Source organism: Ranitomeya imitator, chromosome 2 (genome assembly GCF_032444005.1).
Source record: "Ranitomeya imitator isolate aRanImi1 chromosome 2, aRanImi1.pri, whole genome shotgun sequence".
Taxonomy (NCBI): Eukaryota; Metazoa; Chordata; class Amphibia; order Anura; family Dendrobatidae; genus Ranitomeya; species Ranitomeya imitator.
Genome location: NC_091283.1, coordinates 711,326,004 through 711,348,574, shown reverse-complemented (window position 1 = coordinate 711,348,574; position 22,571 = coordinate 711,326,004). Strand labels below are relative to the sequence as shown.

Genomic DNA, 22,571 nt, shown 5'->3' with positions numbered 1-22,571 from the left:
CCTAACTGTATATATTTATATATGTATTTTCAATGGAGTCCACAGAAAAACAAATTGAAAACTTGTCCAGCCAAATATATATTGTTCCAAATGGTCAGTCTAAAGGTACCGTCACATTAAGCGACGCTGCAGCGATCTAGACAATGATGCCGATCGCTGCAGCATCACTGTTTGGTCGCTGGAGAGCTGTCACACAGACAGCTCTCCAGCGACCAATGATCCCAAAGTCCCCGGGTAACCAGGGTAAACATCGGGTTACTAAGCGCAGGGCCGCGCTTAGTAACCCGATGTTTACCCTGATTACCATTGTAAAAGTAAAAAAAAAAACCACTACATGCTTACATTCCCGTCGCGTCCCCTGGCCTCAGCTTCCCTGCACTGTGTAAGCGCTGGCCGGAAAGCAGAGCGGCTGACACTGGAGGACGCAGGGAAGCTGACGCTGAGGAACGTGACAGGAATGTAAGTATGTAGTGTTTTTTTTTTACTTTTACAATGGTAACCAGGGTAAACATCGGGTTACTAAGCGTGGCCCTGCGCTTAGTAACCCGATGTTTACCCTGGTTACCAGTGAATACATCGCTGAATCGGTGTCACACACGCCGATTCAGCGATGTCAGCGGGTGATCCAGCGACGAAATAAAGTCCTGGACTTTCCCCAGCGACCAACGATCTCCCAGCAGGGGCCTGATCGTTGGTCGCTGTCACGCATAACGATTTCGTTAACGATATCGTTATGTGTGACGGTACCTTAAGCAAAGTGAATGTAAATGATCCAGTAATTTACATTTTAGAGTACACTTTACATTTATCTTTAAAGCAGATACTTGTTAAGCCCCCAGGGAGGCTAGGTGGTGTTCTTATCTATTTGGCCTGAAGGCTTCAGTACACATACCTTGACAAAGCCTCAGATAACAGGGTATAGATCAAAATCCTTTAACATATAAATGAGGTATGCCTGGGACACAGGGGGAGACTCAAGGACACAGAGACAGACAGATTTGGATTGAGCGAGGACACAGAAAGCAGTCTGAATTGACTCCTACCATTTTCAATGTAATGTATGACTTATGATTATTGATTATTTGCCATTTTGAGTGACTGTTTATATTTATTATCTTTTATTAAGTAAATTCATTTTTGTCTTATTCAATTGTCGCGGGAGCGTTTATTTTTTCATCACAATTCTTTGAACCGAAACAAATCATTATGTATGCTCTTTTTTTAGGAAAATATATATTTATCTAAATAATTATAGTGCAAGTAATGGAGAAGCACATGGGTTAAATGGCAGTACAAATTTAACCCATTCGCTTCTTCATTACCTGCACTTCGATCCTCTTGTTGGCTTGCAGCAGCCTAAGCATTAACAGTGGTTGTGTGCACAGAACCAGACAAGGTGAGCACCATTATCAATGCCTTTTGGCATTTTACCCAGCTAAGACCCTATTTGAGCTGTGTGTCTTTCCGGTCAGCTTTTATTTAAATAATTATAGACAGTCATCAAAACTGTCATTCATTATTAATTGACCAGCAAGGGATGTCTTCTTCTGATGATGGATTGACTTAATGTTTTCTAGAAAAGTTTTCCCTGTAATTATGTCTGTGAAAAGTGGCAGATGCTTTACTATTTTATGTCAACGAGGTTGTCTATGATAAGGAAAATATGCAAGATTTTTTTTGTCTGAAACAGTGCCACATAGTATGGATTTTGCCTCTTATTAGCATACAGATGTAGTAAAATGAAAATTAATACCTCATGATATGCAATGGTCGTACTGTTTCCATTTATTTATTTATTTTTATACATCTCTAGCTTCAATGACATGAATAGATATGAACTTCCACACCAAAAACATACAGTGGACACGAGAGAAACTGTTTTTGAAAGCAAGCAGGTATGGGTTTCTGATCCTAGACAACCTATTATCTGTAACAAAAAATCAAATTGAGTTTTATTATTGATATCGGGCGTCCTCTGTTTTATGTGTGTTACTGAATAGATAGCCTAATGATACCCTTCATATAAGCCAATAGTTGCAGGCAAGGACTTAAAAAAGTAGGCAATGTACATTTTGAATGACACATAATTGTAAGGGAAGGTTTGCATAGTTGTAATACATAAAGAATACGTGGATTATTTTCAAGACAATATATTTTGTGTTTTCCGTACCAGTGTGCAACAACTGTTCTCTTGTAATGCAATACTAAGTTTACACAAATTCCAAGTAAAGCAAGTGTTTCAGTTACAAATGTTCTTTCTGTGATTCTTTTGAGAGTGGAACCAAAGCAAGTGGTCATTTCTTTCCAGCATACATTTAAGTACGAAGAGATATAATAAAAATCTTTGGTACCTTCTAGAAAATGGAGAACCTACTATGTAATTGTCTAAGGGTCACTTCCATCTTTCTGTCTGTTCTTCTTTCTGTCACAATATTCATTGGTCACGGCCTCTGTCTGTCATGGAATTCAAGTCACTGATTTGTCTCGCCAGCTGCCTGTCATGGCTGCCGCGACCAATCAGCGACGGCCACAGACCGATTATTCCCTCCCAACTCCCCTGCAGTCAGCGCCCGGCACCTGCTCCATACTCCCCACAGTCATCGCTCACACAGGGTTAATGCCAGCGGTAAAGGACCGTGTAATGCCGCGGGTAACTCACTCTGTTATTGCTGCTATTAACCCTGTGTGAACAAGTTTTTACTATTGATACTGCCTATGCAGCGTCAAAAGTAAAAACATCTAATGTTAAATATAATAAAAGAAATAAAAAATCATTATATACTCACCTACTGCCGCCTTTCCCGCTCCTCGCTACGCTCCGGTGACCGCTCCATGCAAGCGGCAGGTTCTGGTGGCAAGGATGGTTCTGGTGGCAAGGACCTGCCATGACGTCACGGTCATGTGACCGCAACATCATCACAGGCCCTGCGAGCCTGCGCGAGAAGAACCTGCCATGACGTCACGGTCATGTGACCGCGACGTCACCACAGGTCCTGTGCGCCTGCGTGAGAAGGACCTGCCATGATGTCACGGTCATGTGACCAAACTACAAGGGGCCCTCGGAAGGTGAGTATATGTTTATTTTTTATTTTTTAACCTGTGACATACGTGGCTCGGCAATATGCTACATAGCTGGGCAATATACTACGTGGCTGGGCAATATACTACGTGGCTCTGTGCTATATACTATGTCGCTGTGCAATATACTACATGGCTCTGTGCTGTATACTATGTCACTGGGCAATATATTACGCAACTGGGCAATGTACTACATGACTGGGCAATATACAGATTCAAGATTCAAGATTCAAAGAAGCTTTATTGGCAGGACCAAATACACATCAGTTTTGCCAAAGCAAGTGTATAGAGGCTATATACTACGTGGCTGGGCAATATACTACGTGACTCTGCAATATACTACGTAGCTGGGCAATATACTACGTGACTGGGCAATATACTACGTGGCTGGGCAATATACTACGTGACTGGGCAATATACTACGTGACTGGGAAATATACTATGTGACTGGGCAATATACTACATGACTGGGCAATATACTACGTGACTGGGCAATATACTACGTGACTGGGAAATATACTATGTGACTGGGCAATATACTACATGACTGGGCAATATACTACATGGCTGGGCAATATACTACGTGGCTGGGCAATATACTCTGGGACTGGGCAATATACTACATAGCTGGGCAATATAATACGTGACTGGGCAAGATACTATGTGACTGGGCAATATACTACGTGGCTGGGCAATATACTATGTAGCTGGGCAATATACTATGTGGCTGGGCAATATACTACGTAGCTGGGCAATATACTACGTGTCTGGGCAATATACTAAGTGGGCTGTGCAATATACTACGTGGACATGCATATTCTAGAATACCCGATGCGCTAGAATCGGGCCACCATCTAATTTATTATACTTATTTAAAATTGTATTCACATTTTTTACAAATTTAATTTAATTTGCTCTAATTCAACTCAACAAACTGCAGCTGCAGACGCCATATTAAAGAACTGTAGAGGGCCAGCAAAAAGTTAAAAGAGAACATGATACCTCACCTCACATCTTTCTTTCCACCCCTGCTGCATCCGGTGACCAACATTCATTCCTTATGGCCTCTTTTTTCCACAGTCTCATGCAGGTGTCTTCATCTAAAAATAGGACTTAGTGCTACAACCAAGCTTCAGAGGTCACAGCACAACATGACATTATGCATAGTGAACTCTGAGGTCCGTCCAGTCAAGACCTGAAGTTCTGTCTTAGAGTGAAGACACCAGGACTTAAAGGACACAGTGAGTTGTAACATCGTGACCTTCGAGGCCTTATCATAGCCGTAAGCCCTCTTCCACAGTAAAGAAAAAATTAGCTGAAAGATGAGGTGAATGTTAAGGTGTTTTATGTGTACATGTTTATTATACTCTAAGGAAGGAAAGACTTATGAGCATAACATTCAATCATTCAATTCATTAAAATAACTTGCTGCAAATTTAATATTCCTGTAATATTTTAATCTCTAAAGATCTGCTCACCTGTTTTAGTTTCCAATCATAATGAAAAGAACCTTAAAAACATTTTGGGGAAGGTTAATTATTCTCTGTATATCAGAAAACTGGCATCAGAAACAGCGTTCTCCATTTTTTTCCCCAAAACTGTTTTTTTTATATTGAGGCAGGCTTAGTAAAAGAGGCATGGTCTACCACCACACAACAGATTTACTATAATATACACCAAAAATATAGCATACATTGTGGCTAAAATCTACACCAGCTAATGGCTACCTCAGATTTAATTTTCTGACATGTGGATAGCCTAAAGGTGTGATAAATTTACTAAGATCTGGGGTTCTCTTACCTCTAATGAGCTATAGATATAGGACTGGTGTATGAAATTCCTTTTGTTTCTTAGGTGTAGTAGATCAGTCTGACACTAGTAGACTAGTCCACACAATGAAACATTCAATAGGAGCTCTCTTGTGTATAGTAAAGAAAGCAAGCACTTTATACTTGTAGTGACTGGAAGGCAACATGTATTTTCTCTTCCTTTAAAATAACATACAAAATTCTTGTTAAATATTAGTTGTATGAGCATGTGGATATTTTGTTGGCAACCAACACATCAATCTGTAGAAATAAACTTGTTTCTTGGTTTGAAGCGAACAGATCCTGGGGGGTCATATAATCAGCATGTTCATCTCTAATGAAATAGCTTAGTTATCTGGAGTCAGTTTGCTCTTCATAAATGTATCTTTTAAGTATATCATCTCATATGGACAGATAAGATAGCTTCTATGGAATAAAGTACATGAAAATTGACATTTCTATTTTTTAAATCATCACTACCAGTAGAAACTGACAAGACCTAGAAGATGAACATTAGTTATTACTATGTAAATTACAAAATTCTATCTCTAACGGTACTGTTTTATTCAAGGGAATGACTTGTCGAAAACTTGCCTCCTCATCTAAAAAGGTAACATAAAAGAATTGTTGATGATTACTATTTGCTTTCTTTATTATAGATAATTCCAATGAAAGGTCATCTGTTCACAATCTACCTCACAAACAACAGCAACAGCATGTCTAAGCTTTTTACAAGTGATTTCAAGCAGATGTCCTATTTCGAGCCTCAAAAGTTATTCAGTTACAGTAAGTTCTATTCAGCATAATTAATTAGGCAAAATCATCTTTGATTGCTACACTTTCATGACACTTAAAGTCCTCTAAGTGGCATGAAATGTCAGTTGTTGTGAGAGAAATTTTCCTGGAAGCCACCAATTTGGCCACAGCCCAACTCAAGTACTTTAATTTTTAAATTAGTACATACAGTTTCAAATCTTAAGAAAATGCTTTCTTAACTTGTATTCTTGCATTATATGTCTATTATTTTGACTTGTCGTGATGTCTTATGAATATAATGAAGAAATTAACTTGGCCAATCCCAGGAAGAATCCATAAAGTGAAACCCATGGTTAGACTAAGATTGGCATGCTGCCCATCTATATTCTTATTGTTTTGCAATGCAATATTACCACCTTTTCCCTGTGAGTATGAGAAAATGTTTTCTTGAGTATATAATAATCAGCCCGACAATACTATATTTGTTCTTTTCTTTTTACGTTATCTGCACAGAATATTGGAAGTGGAGGAGGAATGCATTCCTGTCACATGGATGCTGCAAAAGTGCAAGAAGAGAGGATTTCTGGAGGGTGTTTTATGTGCCGCAAAGTTAATTCTTGTGATAAAGATCAATCTAGTACTTTCATTAAGTACCTGGATAAGAATGTAGTGATTAGAATGGGTTTGTAACTAATAAGTCATGTCAGACTAACTTAATTCTATGACAGAAACACTGACTGGGTGGATCAGGGAAATGCTGTAGATATAGTATATCTTTACTTCAGCAAAAGTATTTGACAAAGTATCTTTGAGGACTGGCGAAACGCACCGAGTTAATATGGATGTTATAATTGGTGCATTCGCAGCCTGGGGTCAACCGTGCAGGAGACAACCTGCTGCTAGAAAATGATGGCAATATATGGCGGTATAAGTGAACTCAGTTACTTCACTGAGTCACACAGAAAAGAACGCGCTGTGCCCTGTTAGCATTACAGGGGAACACAGCTAACTGTTGAGCTGATGGCAGTCAGTGGTCATGCACACAGAGAAACACTCAAAAACTCCTCACCGGAGGTGCCGGTATTCTAGGGACTTATTTCATCCGGGTCCCTGAATACATTTATGCAAACTCCTTACCGGAGGTGCCAGTATTTTAAGGGCTTATTTCAGCCGGGTCCCTGAATACATTTATACAAACTTCTCACCTGAGGTGCCGGTATTCTAGGGGCTTTTTCCAGCTGGGTCCCTGAATACATTCATACAGGCATGACCACAAATAGCAAGCTCATAACATAAAGTGATACTAGCGCATGGCCGTGTAGCCATGCAAACCTCTTATAGCTCCAGAAGCTCCATGACCTTCCTAGAGGGCCAATAGAAGTTGCTACAATACCAGAGCAACTTCAGGACCTTCCTAGAGGACAAATGGGAGCTGCAGCAGTACCTGAGCATGTGACCCCTGACGTCCAATGAGAAATCTTACCTTGGGCATGCTCAGAAGGGAAAAAGCAAGACTTAGTCCCAGAGATGTCTGCTCGCCATTGACCAGTACTGGCTTCTAAGGCTGAGCCTGGGAAAGCAGCAGAAACCATCAGCACAGTATCAGGCTGAGCCAGGAGCTGGGACCGATGTCTCCGCTGAGCAGGATCCACTGCGGCTGGAGAGGAATGGGAGACCGCAGAGGAGATGGCTCAAGATTCCCCCTGTGCAGAGATGGGAACTCGACCCCTAACAGTATCTCACACCATCCTTATTGAAAAAATGACTAAGTATGGAATGGACAAGGCAACTATTAGGAGGATTCATAACTGGCTTAGTGATCGGACCCAAAGAGTGGTTGTAAATGGCTGCACATCCAGGCGGAAGAATGTCTCAAGTGGGGTACCATAGGTTTCTGTCCTGGGCCCTGTATTGTTCAACAGCTTTATCAATGATTTATATGAAGGAATTGAGGTTACACTGATTAAATTTGCTGATGACACAAAGCTAGGAGGGATAGCTAATACTAGAGAAGAGAGAGAGGATTCAAAAATAAATAAATAAACTGGAGCAGAGGGCAGCAACTAACAGGATGTTTTTAACAAGGAAAAATGCAATGTATTACATCTGGGCAATAAAAATGAAAAAGCATTTACAGAATGGGAGTAATAGGCCTAAGCAACAGCACATGTGAAAAAGATTTGGGTATACTAATAGATCATAAACTGAACATGAGTCAACAGTGTGATGCAGCAGCAAAAAAGGCAAATGCAATTCTGGGATGTCAGAAGCATACAGTCTAGATCACGCAAATGGTCTGACCCCATCTGGAATACTGTGTCCAGTTTTGGGCACCACATTTTAAAAAAGATATCAATAACCTGGAACAAGTTCAGAGAAGAGCAACCACAATGGTGACCGGCCTGCAAACCATGTCCTATGAGGAACGGTTACAGGATTTGGGAATGTTTAGCTGGCAAAAAAGAAGACCGAGAGGAGACTTAATAGCTGTCTACAAATATCTCAAGGGCTGTCACATTGTAGAAGGATCATCTTTATTCTCATTTGCACAAGGAAAGACTAGAAGCAATGGCACAAAACTGAATGGGAGGAGACACAGATTAGATATTAGAAAAAACTTTTTGACAGGTAGGGTGATCAATGAGTGGAACAGGCTGCCACGAGAGGTGGTGAGTTCTCCTTCCATGGAAGTTTTCAAACAGAGGCTGGACAGACACCTGTCTGAGATGATTTAGTGAATCCTGCTTTGAGCAGGGGGTTGGACAAGATGACCCAGGCGGTCCCTTCCAACTCTACCATTCTATGATTCTATGACTCTATGACTCATTACATGGATAAGCAGCAAGTGAATCCTATGTTCATGCTCAATGTTACTCTGTCACATCTGCCATTAGAGAAGCAAGGCTAATTATAAAATGATCAAAAGTATGCGGGGAGAAAAAAGGGCACACAATTTCAGGAGGAAAACATCTCACCAACCATTAATTATTGGGATGGATCAATCATGCTTTGTGCTTGTGTAGCAGCCAATGGCATGGGGAACATTTCACAGGTAGAGGGAATGGATTCAATGAAATTTCAACAAATTATTGATGTAAACATAACACTATCTGTAAAAAAAGCTGAAGTTAAAAAGAGGACGGCTTCTACAAATGGATAATGATCCTAAACACAAGCCGAATTCCACAATAGATTACCTCAAAAAATGCAAGCTGAAGGTTTTACAATGACCCTCATGGTCCCCTGATCTGAACATCAATGAAAATCTGTGGCTAAATCTCAAAATAGCAGTGTATGCAAGATGACCCAAGAATCTCACAGAACTGGTAGAATTTTCCAAGGAAGAATGGATAAAAATCCCCAAACAAGAACTGAAGATTCTTGGTTGGCTACAAAAAGCGTTTACAAGCTGTAATATTTCAAAAGGGTGTGCTATTAGACACTAACCATGCAGGGTGCCCAAACGTTTGCATTGGCCCATTTTCCTTTCAGCAAATTTTTACAATGTAAAGCATGATAATGCATGTATATTTTTTTTGCCTAAATTCAAAGGAAATGTGTCATCTTTAACTTTAGCCATTTAGAGATCATTCAATCTTCAACTTGCTTATCTGTTCACAGTAACAGTAACATAATATAATATTTTCCATAGAACACAATATTTCTATTGCCTTTTTCTGTTGTGCATTCTTTTAAAAAGTCCATTGAGAACTCTACTGAGATATAGCAAGCATTGATATTTGTTTTGCATGACAGGTTCCCGAGGTTTGTTCCAGGTTTTGTTTGTTTATTCTCCTATGATCTGAGAAGATTTATTATCAATTCTTTGGTTTCTGATGACAGTGTCATCCTCTGCTCCTTTGCCATTATCACTGTTTATCTGCAGTGACTCCGGGTACCTCTTCTAATCCCTCTTGGGAATGCTTTTATTACCCTGGATATGAAAGCAGAGTCAATTTCCTATCAAATACTTAACAGATGAAATGTTCACTTTCAAGATATAATATTAAGTTCTATTATGAAGAATATGAGTCAATGATTTTAGTGTTATTATAATCAGTGTTATCCCGTCTATCTCACACTTTATGTCCTACTGTGCTAGCTATATATAAGTACTTATTATACCTATGGCGGGGCTGATAGTGCTAGATCTTATGTTGCAGCTGTAAAATAAATGAGCACGACACCTTAAAAGCTGAGCACATATTGTAGAGTGTCAAACATCCATTCAGTAATGCAACAAATATTTCTGTTTCCTGGAGTGAAGTAATGTACACTGAGCCTTCATAGCCTTCAATCAATATAGTTGGCAGTAGCACAAGACACTATACTGTGACAATCAGCTTGTTTGTTTTTACTTTTATTAAGATCAGTTTTCAAAATGTCTGAAAATGGTTTATAGAAAATTAAAAAAAACTTTAATTGGCTTGGAATTTCATTGTCCTCTTTACAAGCACATCCCTACTGTTGGGATTTTTTTTATATCATATGTAGTAATTTATTACTATAATCAAAGAGATCCTACCTGATTCCAGCGATGTGTCACTTACTGGACTGCTTGCTGTAGTTTTCATAAAATCACTATTTTATCAGCAAGAGATTATCAATAGACTAGTAAACCTGCTGCTAGGTAGTCCTATTTATTTATGAGCTCTGTATAACCCCACCCCCACAAATCATTGCTATCTTTCTGTGTACACTTTGTATAGGTAGAAAGCTGCCAATCAGTGGTGTGGGCGGAGTTATATTGAGGTCAATATTCAGAGAACTTCTAGATCTTCAGAAGAGAAAACTGATTTTATCCTAATTATAGCAAGTAGCTCAATAAGTGACAAATGGTTGGAATTAGGGTCTCTGACCCTACATAATTTTGCTCTCAGTTGGGACAGCAAAAATATGGTGACAGATTCCCTGAAACTCAACAAGATAAACCCAAATTTAGCTATATTATATATTTTTAATGTAGAGATTACATAATGTAGAACCTCTCTAAGGATCAAAAGTTTAAAAATATATTGAGACTCTTATCTCACATCACATACAGCTCTAGCAAAAATTAAGAGACCACCACATCAAAACCCTGTCATGGGCAGCCCAATCTCCTGACCTGAACACCATTGAAACCCTCTGGAATGTAATGAAGAGGATGATGGATAGTCACAAGCCATCAAACAAACAGGAACTGCTTAAATTGTTGCCCCTGAAGCAGTGTGAAATACTGGTGGAAAGCATGCCAAGACACATGAAAGCTGTGATTAAAAATCATGGTTATTCCACAAAATATTGATTTCTGAACTCTTCCCGAGTTAAAACATTAGTATTGTTGTTTGTAAATGATTATCACCAGTCTTTCACACTTCTATATTTAGCTTTCCACAGGGAAGAGGAAAACACAATCAGGCCCCGGTCTAGCTCTGCCCCATCTATTTTGGGGCCTGCTGGAACACCTGCTGGTGAGTTATGAAATTAAAATCAAATAATGTTAGAGTTGGTAGGAGCCTCCAGAGTCATTGTGTCTAACCCCCTGCTCAGTGCAGGATTCACTAAACCGTCTCAGAGAGATGTCTGTCCAGCCTCTGTTTGAAGATTTCCATTGAAGGAGAACTCACCACCTCTCGTGGCAGCCTGTTCCACTCATTGATCACCCTCACTCTCATAAAGTTTTCTATAATATCTAATCTGTATCATCTCCCTTTCAGTTTCATTCCATTTCCATGTGCAAATGAGAATAAGGATGATCCTTCTATACTGTGACATCCATTCAGATATTTGGAGACAGCTATTATGTCTCCTCTTAGCCTGCTTTTTTGCAAGCTAAACATTCCCAGATTCCTCATAGGACATACTTTGCAGTCTGCTCACCATCTTGATAGCTCTTCTATGAACTTACTCCAGTTTTTCAATGTTTTTTAAAAAATGTAATGCCCAGAATTGGACACAGTATTCCAGTTGTGGCTTGACCGAGGAGGAGTACAGGGGGTTAATTACTTCATGCAAACTAGACTGTACGCTTCTGTTAATGCAACCCAGAATTGTGCTTGCGTTTTTGCTGCTGCATCACACTGTTGACTCATGTGCAGTCTGTGATCTATTAGTATACCCAAGTGCTTTTCACATGTACTGTTGCTTAGTTCTAGTCCTCCCATTCTATAGATATAATTTTTGTTTTTCTTGCCCATCCTGATTGGATACACCTTGTTGCAATGGGATGTCTTTTATGCCCTTTGGATCAAAATAATGTCACCTTTGCCCTTTGGATCAAAATAATGTCACCTATGTACCTTATGTTTTTTACATGCATCACTACTTACTCTAGGGTTTCTATGCATTGTTTTGTTCTAGGATTTATTAAAACATTTTACAGAAATATGAATGTAGCCTTACTACAATCATATACTGTATGTGTCTGCGTTAAATGAATCAGCAAAATGGTTGAATGTTAATATTTTATTTTTATTATATTAACTTAATAGCATTTGTTAAACAGACTAAAATTGAATATTTTTTCTCAAAATGGTTAAGGAATATGAAAAATGTGAATACTGTTTCCTAAAGTAACAGCATACTGCTTTCCGCATAAGATAAACAAATAGGAAAGTAGGCACTTACTTGGATCAGATAGTACGGAATCAGTTTTCGGAAGGAATTGATCACATCGTACACCATGGTAGCCCTCTTTGCATCTGCAAAACAATGGAAAAAATAAGGATTTGTTAGGCACTTATAATTTAATTTTTGACCTACAGATTCTCTACTTAATATTACATTTGCATGTTATTTTTATTAAAAATGGATCAAACACGTAAAGCTAATATTTTATAGCAGTCAGGTTATCAATTTTTTTTTTACAGAGTTCAAAATTCCCCAATAAAATTAGATGTACAAAATAACATTCAGATTGCCTATGGCCACCAATAAATGGTACACACAATCTGATTGCACACTGATTTATTATTCAGATCAAAATATACTGTATTCTGTTCACAGTAAGCTTCTAATCTCCCTTTAGTAGTAGCAAAAACAAACTTGATTATGCAATGAATTTGAAGTTTTAAATAAGAAAAAAAATGTAATAAGAAAAATTGCAATTTTATAATAAATCTAGTTTGCTTTTAGTATAGTTTACACTTAAAGACAATTTGTCAGCAGGGTATGCCGTCTATGTGGGCAGGCTGAAAAAAATGATACTTTGATATCTGCAATCAAATGTCTTATTCCAGGGAAGTCTACATTTTTCTTGTAAATGAGCAGTTAAGATTTTTGGGCCAGATACAGATCTCCCAGCTCATTTACTCATTACGAAAAATGTAGATGTTTCTGGACTAAAGGTACCATCACACTGAACGATATCGTTAACGATATCGTTGCTTTTTGTGACGTAGCAACGATATCATTAACTAAATCGTTATGTGTGACAGCGACCAACGATTAGGCCCCTGCTGGGAGATTGTTGGTCGCTGGGGAAAGTCCAGCACTTTATTTTGTCGCTGGATCTCCCGCTGACATTGCTGAATCGGATTGCATGACGCCGATTCAACGATGTCGTCACTGGTAACCAGGGTAAACATCGGGTTACTAAGCGCAGGGCCGCGCTTAGTAACCCGATGTTTACCCTGGTTACCGTTGTAAATGTAAAAAAACAAACATTACATACTTACATTCCCGGTGTCTGGTCAGGTCCCTCGCCTTCAGCTTCCCGCACTGACTGGTGAGCGCCGGCCAGACGTAAAGCACAGCACAGTGGTGACGTCACCGCTGTACTTTACGGCCGGCGCTCAGTCAGTGCTGGAAGCTGAAGGCGAGGAACCTGACCAGACACCGGGAATGTAAGTATGTAGTGTTTGTTTTTTAACATTTACGCTGGTAACCAGGGTAAACATCGGGTTACTAAGTGCGGCCCTGCGCTTAGTAACCCGATGTTTACTCTGGTTACCCGGGGACTTCAGGATCGTTGGTCGCTGGAGAGCTGTCTGTGTGACAGCTCTCCAGCGACCAAACAGCGACGCTGCAGCGATCGACATCGTTGTCGGTATCGCTGCAGCATCGCTTAGTGTGATGGTACCATAAGACATTGGATCGCAAATCTCAAGGTATCATTTTGTTCAACTTTCTATGACCTGTATGCCCATGTAGATGGCTTAGGAGGGTTGATTCTACTAGCAAATTCAGTAACATGAACCCCATCAGAAGATGTACTATTGTGTCTTTGTATGCTATGTGTATTTAGATGTCCAATGAAGCTTAAAAGGGTTGACTCATCTAAAGCTGCAAGTCTGAAGTCATTCTATGTGTCTGCAGACTTGTAAATCTTCACATCGCATTTACTGTGTGCTGTTAGAATTCTGCAGTTCCAGCACCAGGAGTAACTTTTTCCGACCTTGCTCAATACCCTTGCAGTGAGTAATGCCATGGCCATCTAGACAGAATGTGGCTCATATGCATATATCATACGTGCGATTACATGACTGCCACTCTCGGTGTGGGTGCAGGAGAACCTTCACAGCTCACAGGGGGCACAATGTGAGAATTCTCAAGTCTACAGTCACATAGTGTGACAGCAGACTTGTAGCTTTAGACTGGAAAACTCCTTTAAGCAAGATTTTACAACTATTGAAGCTGGATTTTTCCTTTGCCTCTTAGTAATATCCATTGGTGTAACTACAGGATGATGTAGAGGTGGCAGCGAACCCTTGGCACTGAAAAAGCCCAGGAACTATAAAACAAGACATGGGCCATTAGCAATCTGCTCTTAGCACTGAACTTTAAAACATCAGTTACTATGATTATGGGGAAAGTAGGAGTGGGGGGCACAGTGAAGTATACATGCAAAACAAGCAAAGCTAAATCACATAATACAGCAGCACAAAAAACTTTTTTAATTTACCACTATATTTTTTCTTCTTCATTTAACTATTGTATTAGTGAATCGCATCAATCAAATCACTTTATATGTTAAGAATTTAGCACTCTGAGCTTCAAGATCAAGTGTTACTTAGTTTAAGTTATAAAGGAAAACAACTATTAACAGCTTTTAACGTGAAAAACCTCTAAGCACTTTCATCGGTGAATACTTTTCAATGCAGAATTCAGTCCATCTGTTGCAGAATATACAGCTGCCTACTGATCTGCAGACAGGATTAAAGCTACTGAATGCAAATCATTGTTTTTCTGTGAAATGCAGAAAGAACAAATCTAATTCAATCAGATGGTAAATGATCTCTGACTTTCACCTGATCATAGTATAATAATGTTTGCGTTGTTTTTTGGTAGAATGCATCAACAAGCTCTTCTAGGCTTTATTAATAGGATTTCTAATGAAGTAAATATAGAGCATAACCCAAAACTAAAGTAATATGCGTAGTGTAGCTACAGTGCCTTGAAAATGTATTCATACCCGAAGAACTTTTCTACATTTTTTCAAGTTACACCCACACACTTAAATGTATTTCTTTGGAATTTTATGTGACATACCAATAGTATGTAGCAAGTATTTGTGAAGTATAAAGGAAATTATATATGGTTTTCTAAATGTTTTAAAAATATACTCAATACTTTGTAGGACCACCTTTTGCTTCAATTACGTCTGCAAGTCTTTTGGGGTAAGAAGCTGATTTTTTTGCCCATTCTTTACAAACTACCTCTAGCTCAGTGAGATTTGATGTACAGCGCCTGTGAACAGCAATTTTCAAGGCTTGTCACAGATTCTCAATGATACTTAAGTCTGGACTTTGGGGCATTCAAACACATGAATATGCTTGATCTTAACTAGAGTTGAGCGACCTTGACCTTTTTAGAGTCGAGCCGGGTTTTGCGAAACCCGACTATGTCCAAAGTCGGGTCGAGTGAAATCGGCCGATTATGACGTAAAGTCGGGATCGACCGAAACACGAAACCCAATGCAAGTCAATGGGGCAGCATAGTCGGCAGTGAGTGGGGGCCAGGAAAACACCTAGAGTGCCCATTTTAATGTCAAAACCATCCATTCTTCTTAATGAAGCTTGTCAAGCGTAATTTACCTTATAATAATTGGAAGACATTTGAAATTGGGGGTCATTTGGCTAAAGTTGTGGGGGGTAGGGCTGGTTCAAGTAATTAGTGGGCCCAGGAAATCTGGACCACGTCACGGCAGTGGAGCAGGGAGAGGTAAGTATTTCAACTTTGCAAGTGCTGTGAACCTGAGCAAGCAGGGGGGGCCCACTCGTTGGCATTGGCACTGGCACAGGGCCCCTCAAAGTACAGCGGTGTGTTTGCACGGCGGGGGCGCCTCCCACCGGCAGCAACACTTTTGCGTACTATGAGAGGCCCTGTGCCAGTGACGTCGCCAACTAGTATTCCTCCCCCCACCTGATGAAGGAACCTGCACTTTCATCTGCACCTTCCTCTTTGTCCCCGTGTAAGGTGGTATGGTATGCGGGAAGAGCAACCTGACTTTCAGCAGGGTCACAATGTTGTTGTGTAGCGTGCACGGGGAATGTTGCGTTATGGGTCAATGTACCAGCAGACTCATCTATCACTGGCTGGGCAATGGGCACGATGAAGTGGAAACACAGATATAGGCCCAAAGAAGAAAGTGGGCTAAATGCAGTTCAAAATTGGTAACACAGGAATAACCAGGGGGCATTGCAGTGGAGGACAACTGGAATGAGAGGCTGACACAAAGAGTAGGGCCAAATCAGTAAGTAGTCGAAATGCAGTTCAAAATTGGCAACCGTAGTAAACAGGCGGCACAGCTTTGTTCAGTGGAGGAGAACAGCAAGGAGTGGCAGACACCGATAGTAGGCCCCAACCCAACTAGTAGGCCAAATGCAGTCTAACATTAACAACTACTTAACGAGAGGCTGAAAATGGTATTTCAGGACAGGAAACCAGGAGAACAGCAAGGAGTGGCAGACACCGATAGTAGGCCCCAAACCAACTAGTACGCCAAATGCAGTTGTTCCATTTAACCACAATTTAATGAGAGCCTGAAGATAGAAGCTCAGGAAAGGCAACCTGGGGAACACCTTGGAGTGTAACACACCATCTCTCTCCACCCCATACCCATTTTGTAGGCCTAATGCTGTGTACTTTTCTACAACTACTAAACGAGAGTCGGAAGACCGAAGCAATGGCAAGGAAACCTGGGGAACACCTTGGAGTGTAACACACCATCTCTCTCCACCCCATACCCAATTTGTAGGCCTAATGCAGCCTACTTTCCGACACCTACTAAACGAGAGCATGAAGATCGAAGCTCAGGAAAGGCAACCTGGGGAACACCTTGGAGTGTAACACACCATCTCTCTCCACCCCATACCCATTTTTTAGGCCTAATGCAGTGTACTTTTCTACAACTACTAAACGAGAGTCGGAAGACCGAAGCAATGGCAAGGAAACCTGGGGAACACCTTGGAGTGTAACACACCATCTCTCTCCACCCCATTCCCCATTTTTTAGGCCTAATGCAGCCTACTTTCCGACACCTACTAAACGAGAGCATGAAGATCGAAGCTCAGGAAAGGCAACCTGGGGAACACCTTGGAGTGTAACACACCATCTCTCTCCACCCCATACCCATTTTGTAGGCCTAATGCTGTGTACTTTTCTACAACTACTAAACGAGAGTCGGAAGACCGAAGCAATGGCAAGGAAACCTGGGGAACACCTTGGAGTGTAACACACCATCTCTCTCCACCCCATACCCAATTTGTAGGCCTAATGCAGCCTACTTTCCGACACCTACTAAACGAGAGCATGAAGATCGAAGCTCAGGAAAGGCAACCTGGGGAACACCTTGGAGTGTAACACACCATCTCTCTCCACCCCATACCCATTTTGTAGGCCTAATGCTGTGTACTTTTCTACAACTACTAAACGAGAGTCGGAAGACCGAAGCAATGGCAAGGAAACCTGGGGAACACCTTGGAGTGTAACACACCATCTCTCTCCACCCCATACCCAATTTGTAGGCCTAATGCAGCCTACTTTCCGACACCTACTAAACGAGAGCATGAAGATCGAAGCTCAGGAAAGGCAACCTGGTGAAAACCTTGGAGTGTAACACAACCTGTCTCTACACCCCATACACAATTAGTAGGCCTAATGCAGCGTAGTTTCCAACAGCTACTAAACGAGAGCCGGAAGATCGAAGCTCAGGAAAGGCAACCTGGGGAACACCTTGGAGTGTAACACAACCTCTCTCTACACCACGGAAGGGCTGATTCTTAGGAAGGAAGGCTGTTGTAAATAAGCATTGCGCGTCCGAGGGTGATTATATTCTTATTCGGTATCTACTCACCCTCGGACGCGCCATGCTTCTTGATTTGTAATTAATGTTTATTTGCAATGTGCTTTTGACTTACTCAATTATTTTTTTAATTATTGATTTTATTAAATTAATAGTTTAACATCTTATTGGAAATAATTTAAAGGAGACGCGACAGGACAACACTCGGTGGATGCCATATCTGTGTTAACAACTCCAAAAAACTTTCAGTTAACTTCTTGCAGGAGAAAGAAATTGTAGCTGTTGGACCTTTGTAGTACAGTTCCAGATATTTGTTGTGTGTTTGTTTTGATTGTTAAAATGTCTGCATTTGAGATCTCAACACGATCTTATTTTTTATAATCAAATTATTTTTTTAAATATTTTATTAGGTTGGTTCAAGGGGTACACGGGCCGCAGTAGACAGGTCAGTGGAGGCCTAGTGGAAGGAGGGACCGCAGATGCGCCACTGTTTCACCCATACACAATTAGTAGGCCTAATGCAGCGTAGTTTCCAACAGCTACTAAACGAGAGCCGGAAGATCGAAGCTCAGGAAAGGCAACCTGGGGAACACCTTGGAGTGTAACACAACCTCTCTCTACACCACGGAAGGGCTGATTCTTAGGAAGGAAGGCTGTTGTAAATAAGCATTGCGCGTCCGAGGGTGATTATATTCTTATTCGGTATCTACTCACCCTCGGACGCGCCATGCTTCTTGATTTGTAATTAATGTTTATTTGCAATGTGCTTTTGACTTACTCAATTATTTTTTTAATTATTGATTTTATTAAATTAATAGTTTAACATCTTATTGGAAATAATTTAAAGGAGACGCGACAGGACAACACTCGGTGGATGCCATATCTGTGTTAACAACTCCAAAAAACTTTCAGTTAACTTCTTGCAGGAGAAAGAAATTGTAGCTGTTGGACCTTTGTAGTACAGTTCCAGATATTTGTTGTGTGTTTGTTTTGATTGTTAAAATGTCTGCATTTGAGATCTCAACACGATCTTATTTTTTATAATCAAATTAATTTTTTAAATATTTTATTAGGTTGGTTCAAGGGGTACACGGGCCGCAGTAGACAGGTCAGTGGAGGCCTAGTGGAAGGAGTGACGGCAGACAGGCATCAAAGGCCTAACATTGGGCTGGCTGTAGGCAAGTTAAAATTGGTTCCAGGGGAACACGGCCATCAGTGGCCTGGTCAGTGTAGTTGTAGTTGAAAGAACGGGACGCAGACAGGCTTCGAAGGCCTAACATAATAACATAGGGCTGGCTGTAGGCAAGTTAAAATTGGTTCCAAGGGAACACGGCCATCAGTGGCCTGGTCAGTGTAGTTGTAGTTGAAAGAACGGGACGCAGACAGGCTTCGAAGGCCTAACATAACAAACTTGGGCTGGCTGTAGGCACTTTTAAATTTGTTCCAGGGGTACATGGGCAGCAGTGTATGGTCAGTGGAAGTCTAGTGGAAGGAGTGACCGCAGACAGGCTTCGAAGGCCTAACATAACAAACTTGGGCTGGCTGTAGGCACTTTTAAATTTGTTCCAGGGGTACATGGGCAGCAGTGTATGGTCAGTGGAAGTCTAGTGGAAGGAGTGACCGCAGACAGGCTTCGAAGGCCTAACATAACAAACTTGGGCTGGCTGTAGGCACTTTTAAATTGGTTCCAGGGGTACACGGGCAGCAGTGGTCTGGTCAGTGGAAGTCTAGTGGAAGGAGTGACCGCAGACAGGCTTCCAAGGCCTAACATAACAAACTTGGGCTGGCTGTAGGCACTTTTAAATTGGTTCCAGGGGTACACGGGCAGCAGTGGTCTGGTCAGTGGAAGTCTAGTGGAAGGAGTGACCGCAGACAGGCTTCCAAGGCCTAACATAACAAACTTGGGCTGGCTGTAGGCACTTTTAAATTGGTTCCAGGGGTACACGGGCAGCAGTGGTCTGGTCTGTGGAAGTCTAGTGGAAGGAGTGACCGCAGACAGGCTTCGAAGGCCTAACATAACAAACTTGGGCTGGCTGTAGGCACTTTTAAATTGGTTCCAGGGGTACACGGGCAGCAGTGGTCTGGTCAGTGGAAGTCTAGTGGAAGGAGTGACCGCAGACAGGCTTCCAAGGCCTAACATAACAAAATTGGGCTGGCTGTAGGCACTTTAAATTGGTTCCAGGGGTACATGGGCAGCAGTGTATGGTCAGTGGAAGTCTAGTGGAAGGAGTGACGGCAGACAGTCTTCGAAGGCCTAACATAACAAAATTGGGCTGACTGTAGGCACTTTTAAATTGGTTCCAGGGTAACACGGCCAGCAGTGGCCTGGTCAGTGTAGTAGTTGTAGAAAGAAGGGACCGCAGACAGGCTTCGAAGGCCTAACATAACAAAAATGTCAAAACAATGGTATTGTCAGTGCCAGGCATTGAAGGATGTCAGCGCCTAGACTACACATTGGTGAAGCTGTGAGAGATAATTTTGCTAGTGGTAGAGCACTGTTTGAGCTGGGGGGGGAACTGTCTTGTGGCCGGCGGTACAGGCACAGGGCCCCTCATATTACAACGGTGTGTCTGACGTTGGGTGCGCACCACCACCGCCAGAGACACTTTATTGTACTATGAGGGACCCAGTGGCAGTGCCGTCGACCAAAAGCGGCCACACCCACCTCTTCAGACAAACAGCACTCTCAAGGGTCCAAGCGCAAAGTGGCGATAGCACGGCCCCGTGTGGGGAGTTTGGCCATTTCGTGAGGTGGAAACATGTCGTATGCTGGACAATCAGGTGAAGAAAATTACAAGATTGGAAAAGTCATTCAGAATAGTCCACAGGCAAGACCTTTTCATAGGAAAGCTAGGTGTCAGCCGGGCAGGGTGGGGCAAAAGATTTTGAAATCCAGTTGTGGTTCATTTTAATGAAGGTTAGATCATCTACATTTTGGGTAGCCAGACGAGTCCTTTTTTCTGTTAGTATTGAACCTGCAGCACTGAATACTCTTTCTGATAGGACACTAGCTGCCGGGCAAGCAAGCTCCTGCAATGCATATTCTGCCAATTCTGGCCAGGTGTCTAATTTGGATGCCCAGTAATCAAATGGGAATGACGGTTGAGGGAGAACGTCGATAAGGGATGAAAAATAGTTTGTAACCATACTGGACAAATGTTGTCTCCTGTCACTTTGAATTGATGCTGCAGTACCTGTCCTGTCTGCGGTCATAGAAAAATCACTCCACAACCTGGTCAGAAAACCCCTCTGGCCAACGCCACTTCTGATTTCTGCCCCTCTAACACCTCTGGTCTGCTGGCCCCTGGAGCTCGTGTGAGAACGATCACGGGCGCTGTGTGCAGGGAATGCCAGAAGCAAACGGTCAACAAGAGTTGATTGTTTTGTTGCTAATATTAGTTCCAAGTTCTCATGTGGCATAATATTTTGCAATTTGCCTTTATAGCGAGGATCAAGGAGGCAGGCCAACCAGTAATCGTCATCGTTCATCATTTTTGTAATGCGTGTGTCCCTTTTGAGGATACGCAAGGCATAATCCGCCATGTGGGCCAAAGTTCCCGTTGTCAAATCTGCGGTTGTGCTTGGTTGAGGGGCAGTTGCAGGCAAATCTACGTCACTTGTGTCCCTCAAAAAACCAGAACCCGGCCTTGCCACGCCACCAATTTCCCGTGCCCCCGGGAAAGCTTCCTTATTAAAAATATACTCATCCCCATCATCCTCCTCATCCTCCACCTCCTCTTCGCCCGGTACCTCGTCATGTACACTGCCCTGACCAGACAATCGCTGACTGTCATCAAGGCTTTCCTCTTCCTCTGGTGCAGACGCCTGATCCTTTATGTGCGTCAAACTTTGCATCAGCAGACGCATTAGGGGGATGCTCATGCTTATTATGGCGTTGTCTGCACTAACCAGACGTGTGCATTCCTCAAAACACTGAAGGACTTGACACATGTCTTGAATCTTCGACCACTGCACACCTGACAACTCCATGTCTGCCATCCTACTGCCTGCCCGTGTATGTGTATCCTCCCACAAAAACATAACAGCCCGCCTCTGTTCGCACAGTCTCTGAAGCATGTGCAGTGTTGAGTTCCACCTTGTTGCAACGTCTATGATTAGGCGATGCTGGGGAAGGTTCAAAGAACGCTGATAGGTCTGCATACGGCTGGAGTGTACAGGCGAACGGCGGATATGTGCGCAAAGTCCACGCACTTTGAGGAGCAGGTCGGATAACCCCGGATAACTTTTCAGGAAGCACTGCACCACCAGGTTTAAGGTGTGAGCCAGGCAAGGAATGTGTTTCAGTTGGGAAAGGGAGATGGCAGCCATGAAATTCCTTCCGTTATCACTCACTACCTTGCCTGCCTCAAGATCTACAGTGCCCAGCCACGACTGCGTTTCTTGCTGCAAGAACTCGGACAGAACTTCCGCGGTGTGTCTATTGTCGCCCAAACACTTCATAGCCAATACAGCCTGCTGACGTATGCCAGTAGCTGCCCCATAATGGGAGACCTGGTGTGCAACAGTGGCAGGTGCGGATGGAGTGTTTGTGCGACTGCGGTCTGTGGACGAGCTCTTGCTTCTGCAGGAGGACGAGGAGGAGGAGGAGGAGGAGGGGGTGCGAACGGCTACAGACAACTGTTTACTAGACCGTGGGCTAGGCAGAACTGTCCCAAACTTGCTGTCCCCTGTGGACCCTGAAT

General features: G+C 42.0%; 1 protein-coding gene across 2 annotated transcripts in view; it reads right to left on the bottom strand.

Moving 5' to 3' along the window:
* The window catches only part of NRG3 (neuregulin 3), a 1,535,957-nt gene that overhangs the window by 514,043 nt on the left and 999,343 nt on the right, over nt 1-22,571 (bottom strand). For both annotated transcript variants that reach the window (XM_069753133.1, XM_069753134.1), the window contains exon 3: nt 12,252-12,325. In XM_069753133.1, coding sequence (XP_069609234.1) covers nt 12,252-12,325 — 74 coding nt within the window. The remainder of the gene's footprint in view (nt 1-12,251; nt 12,326-22,571) is intronic.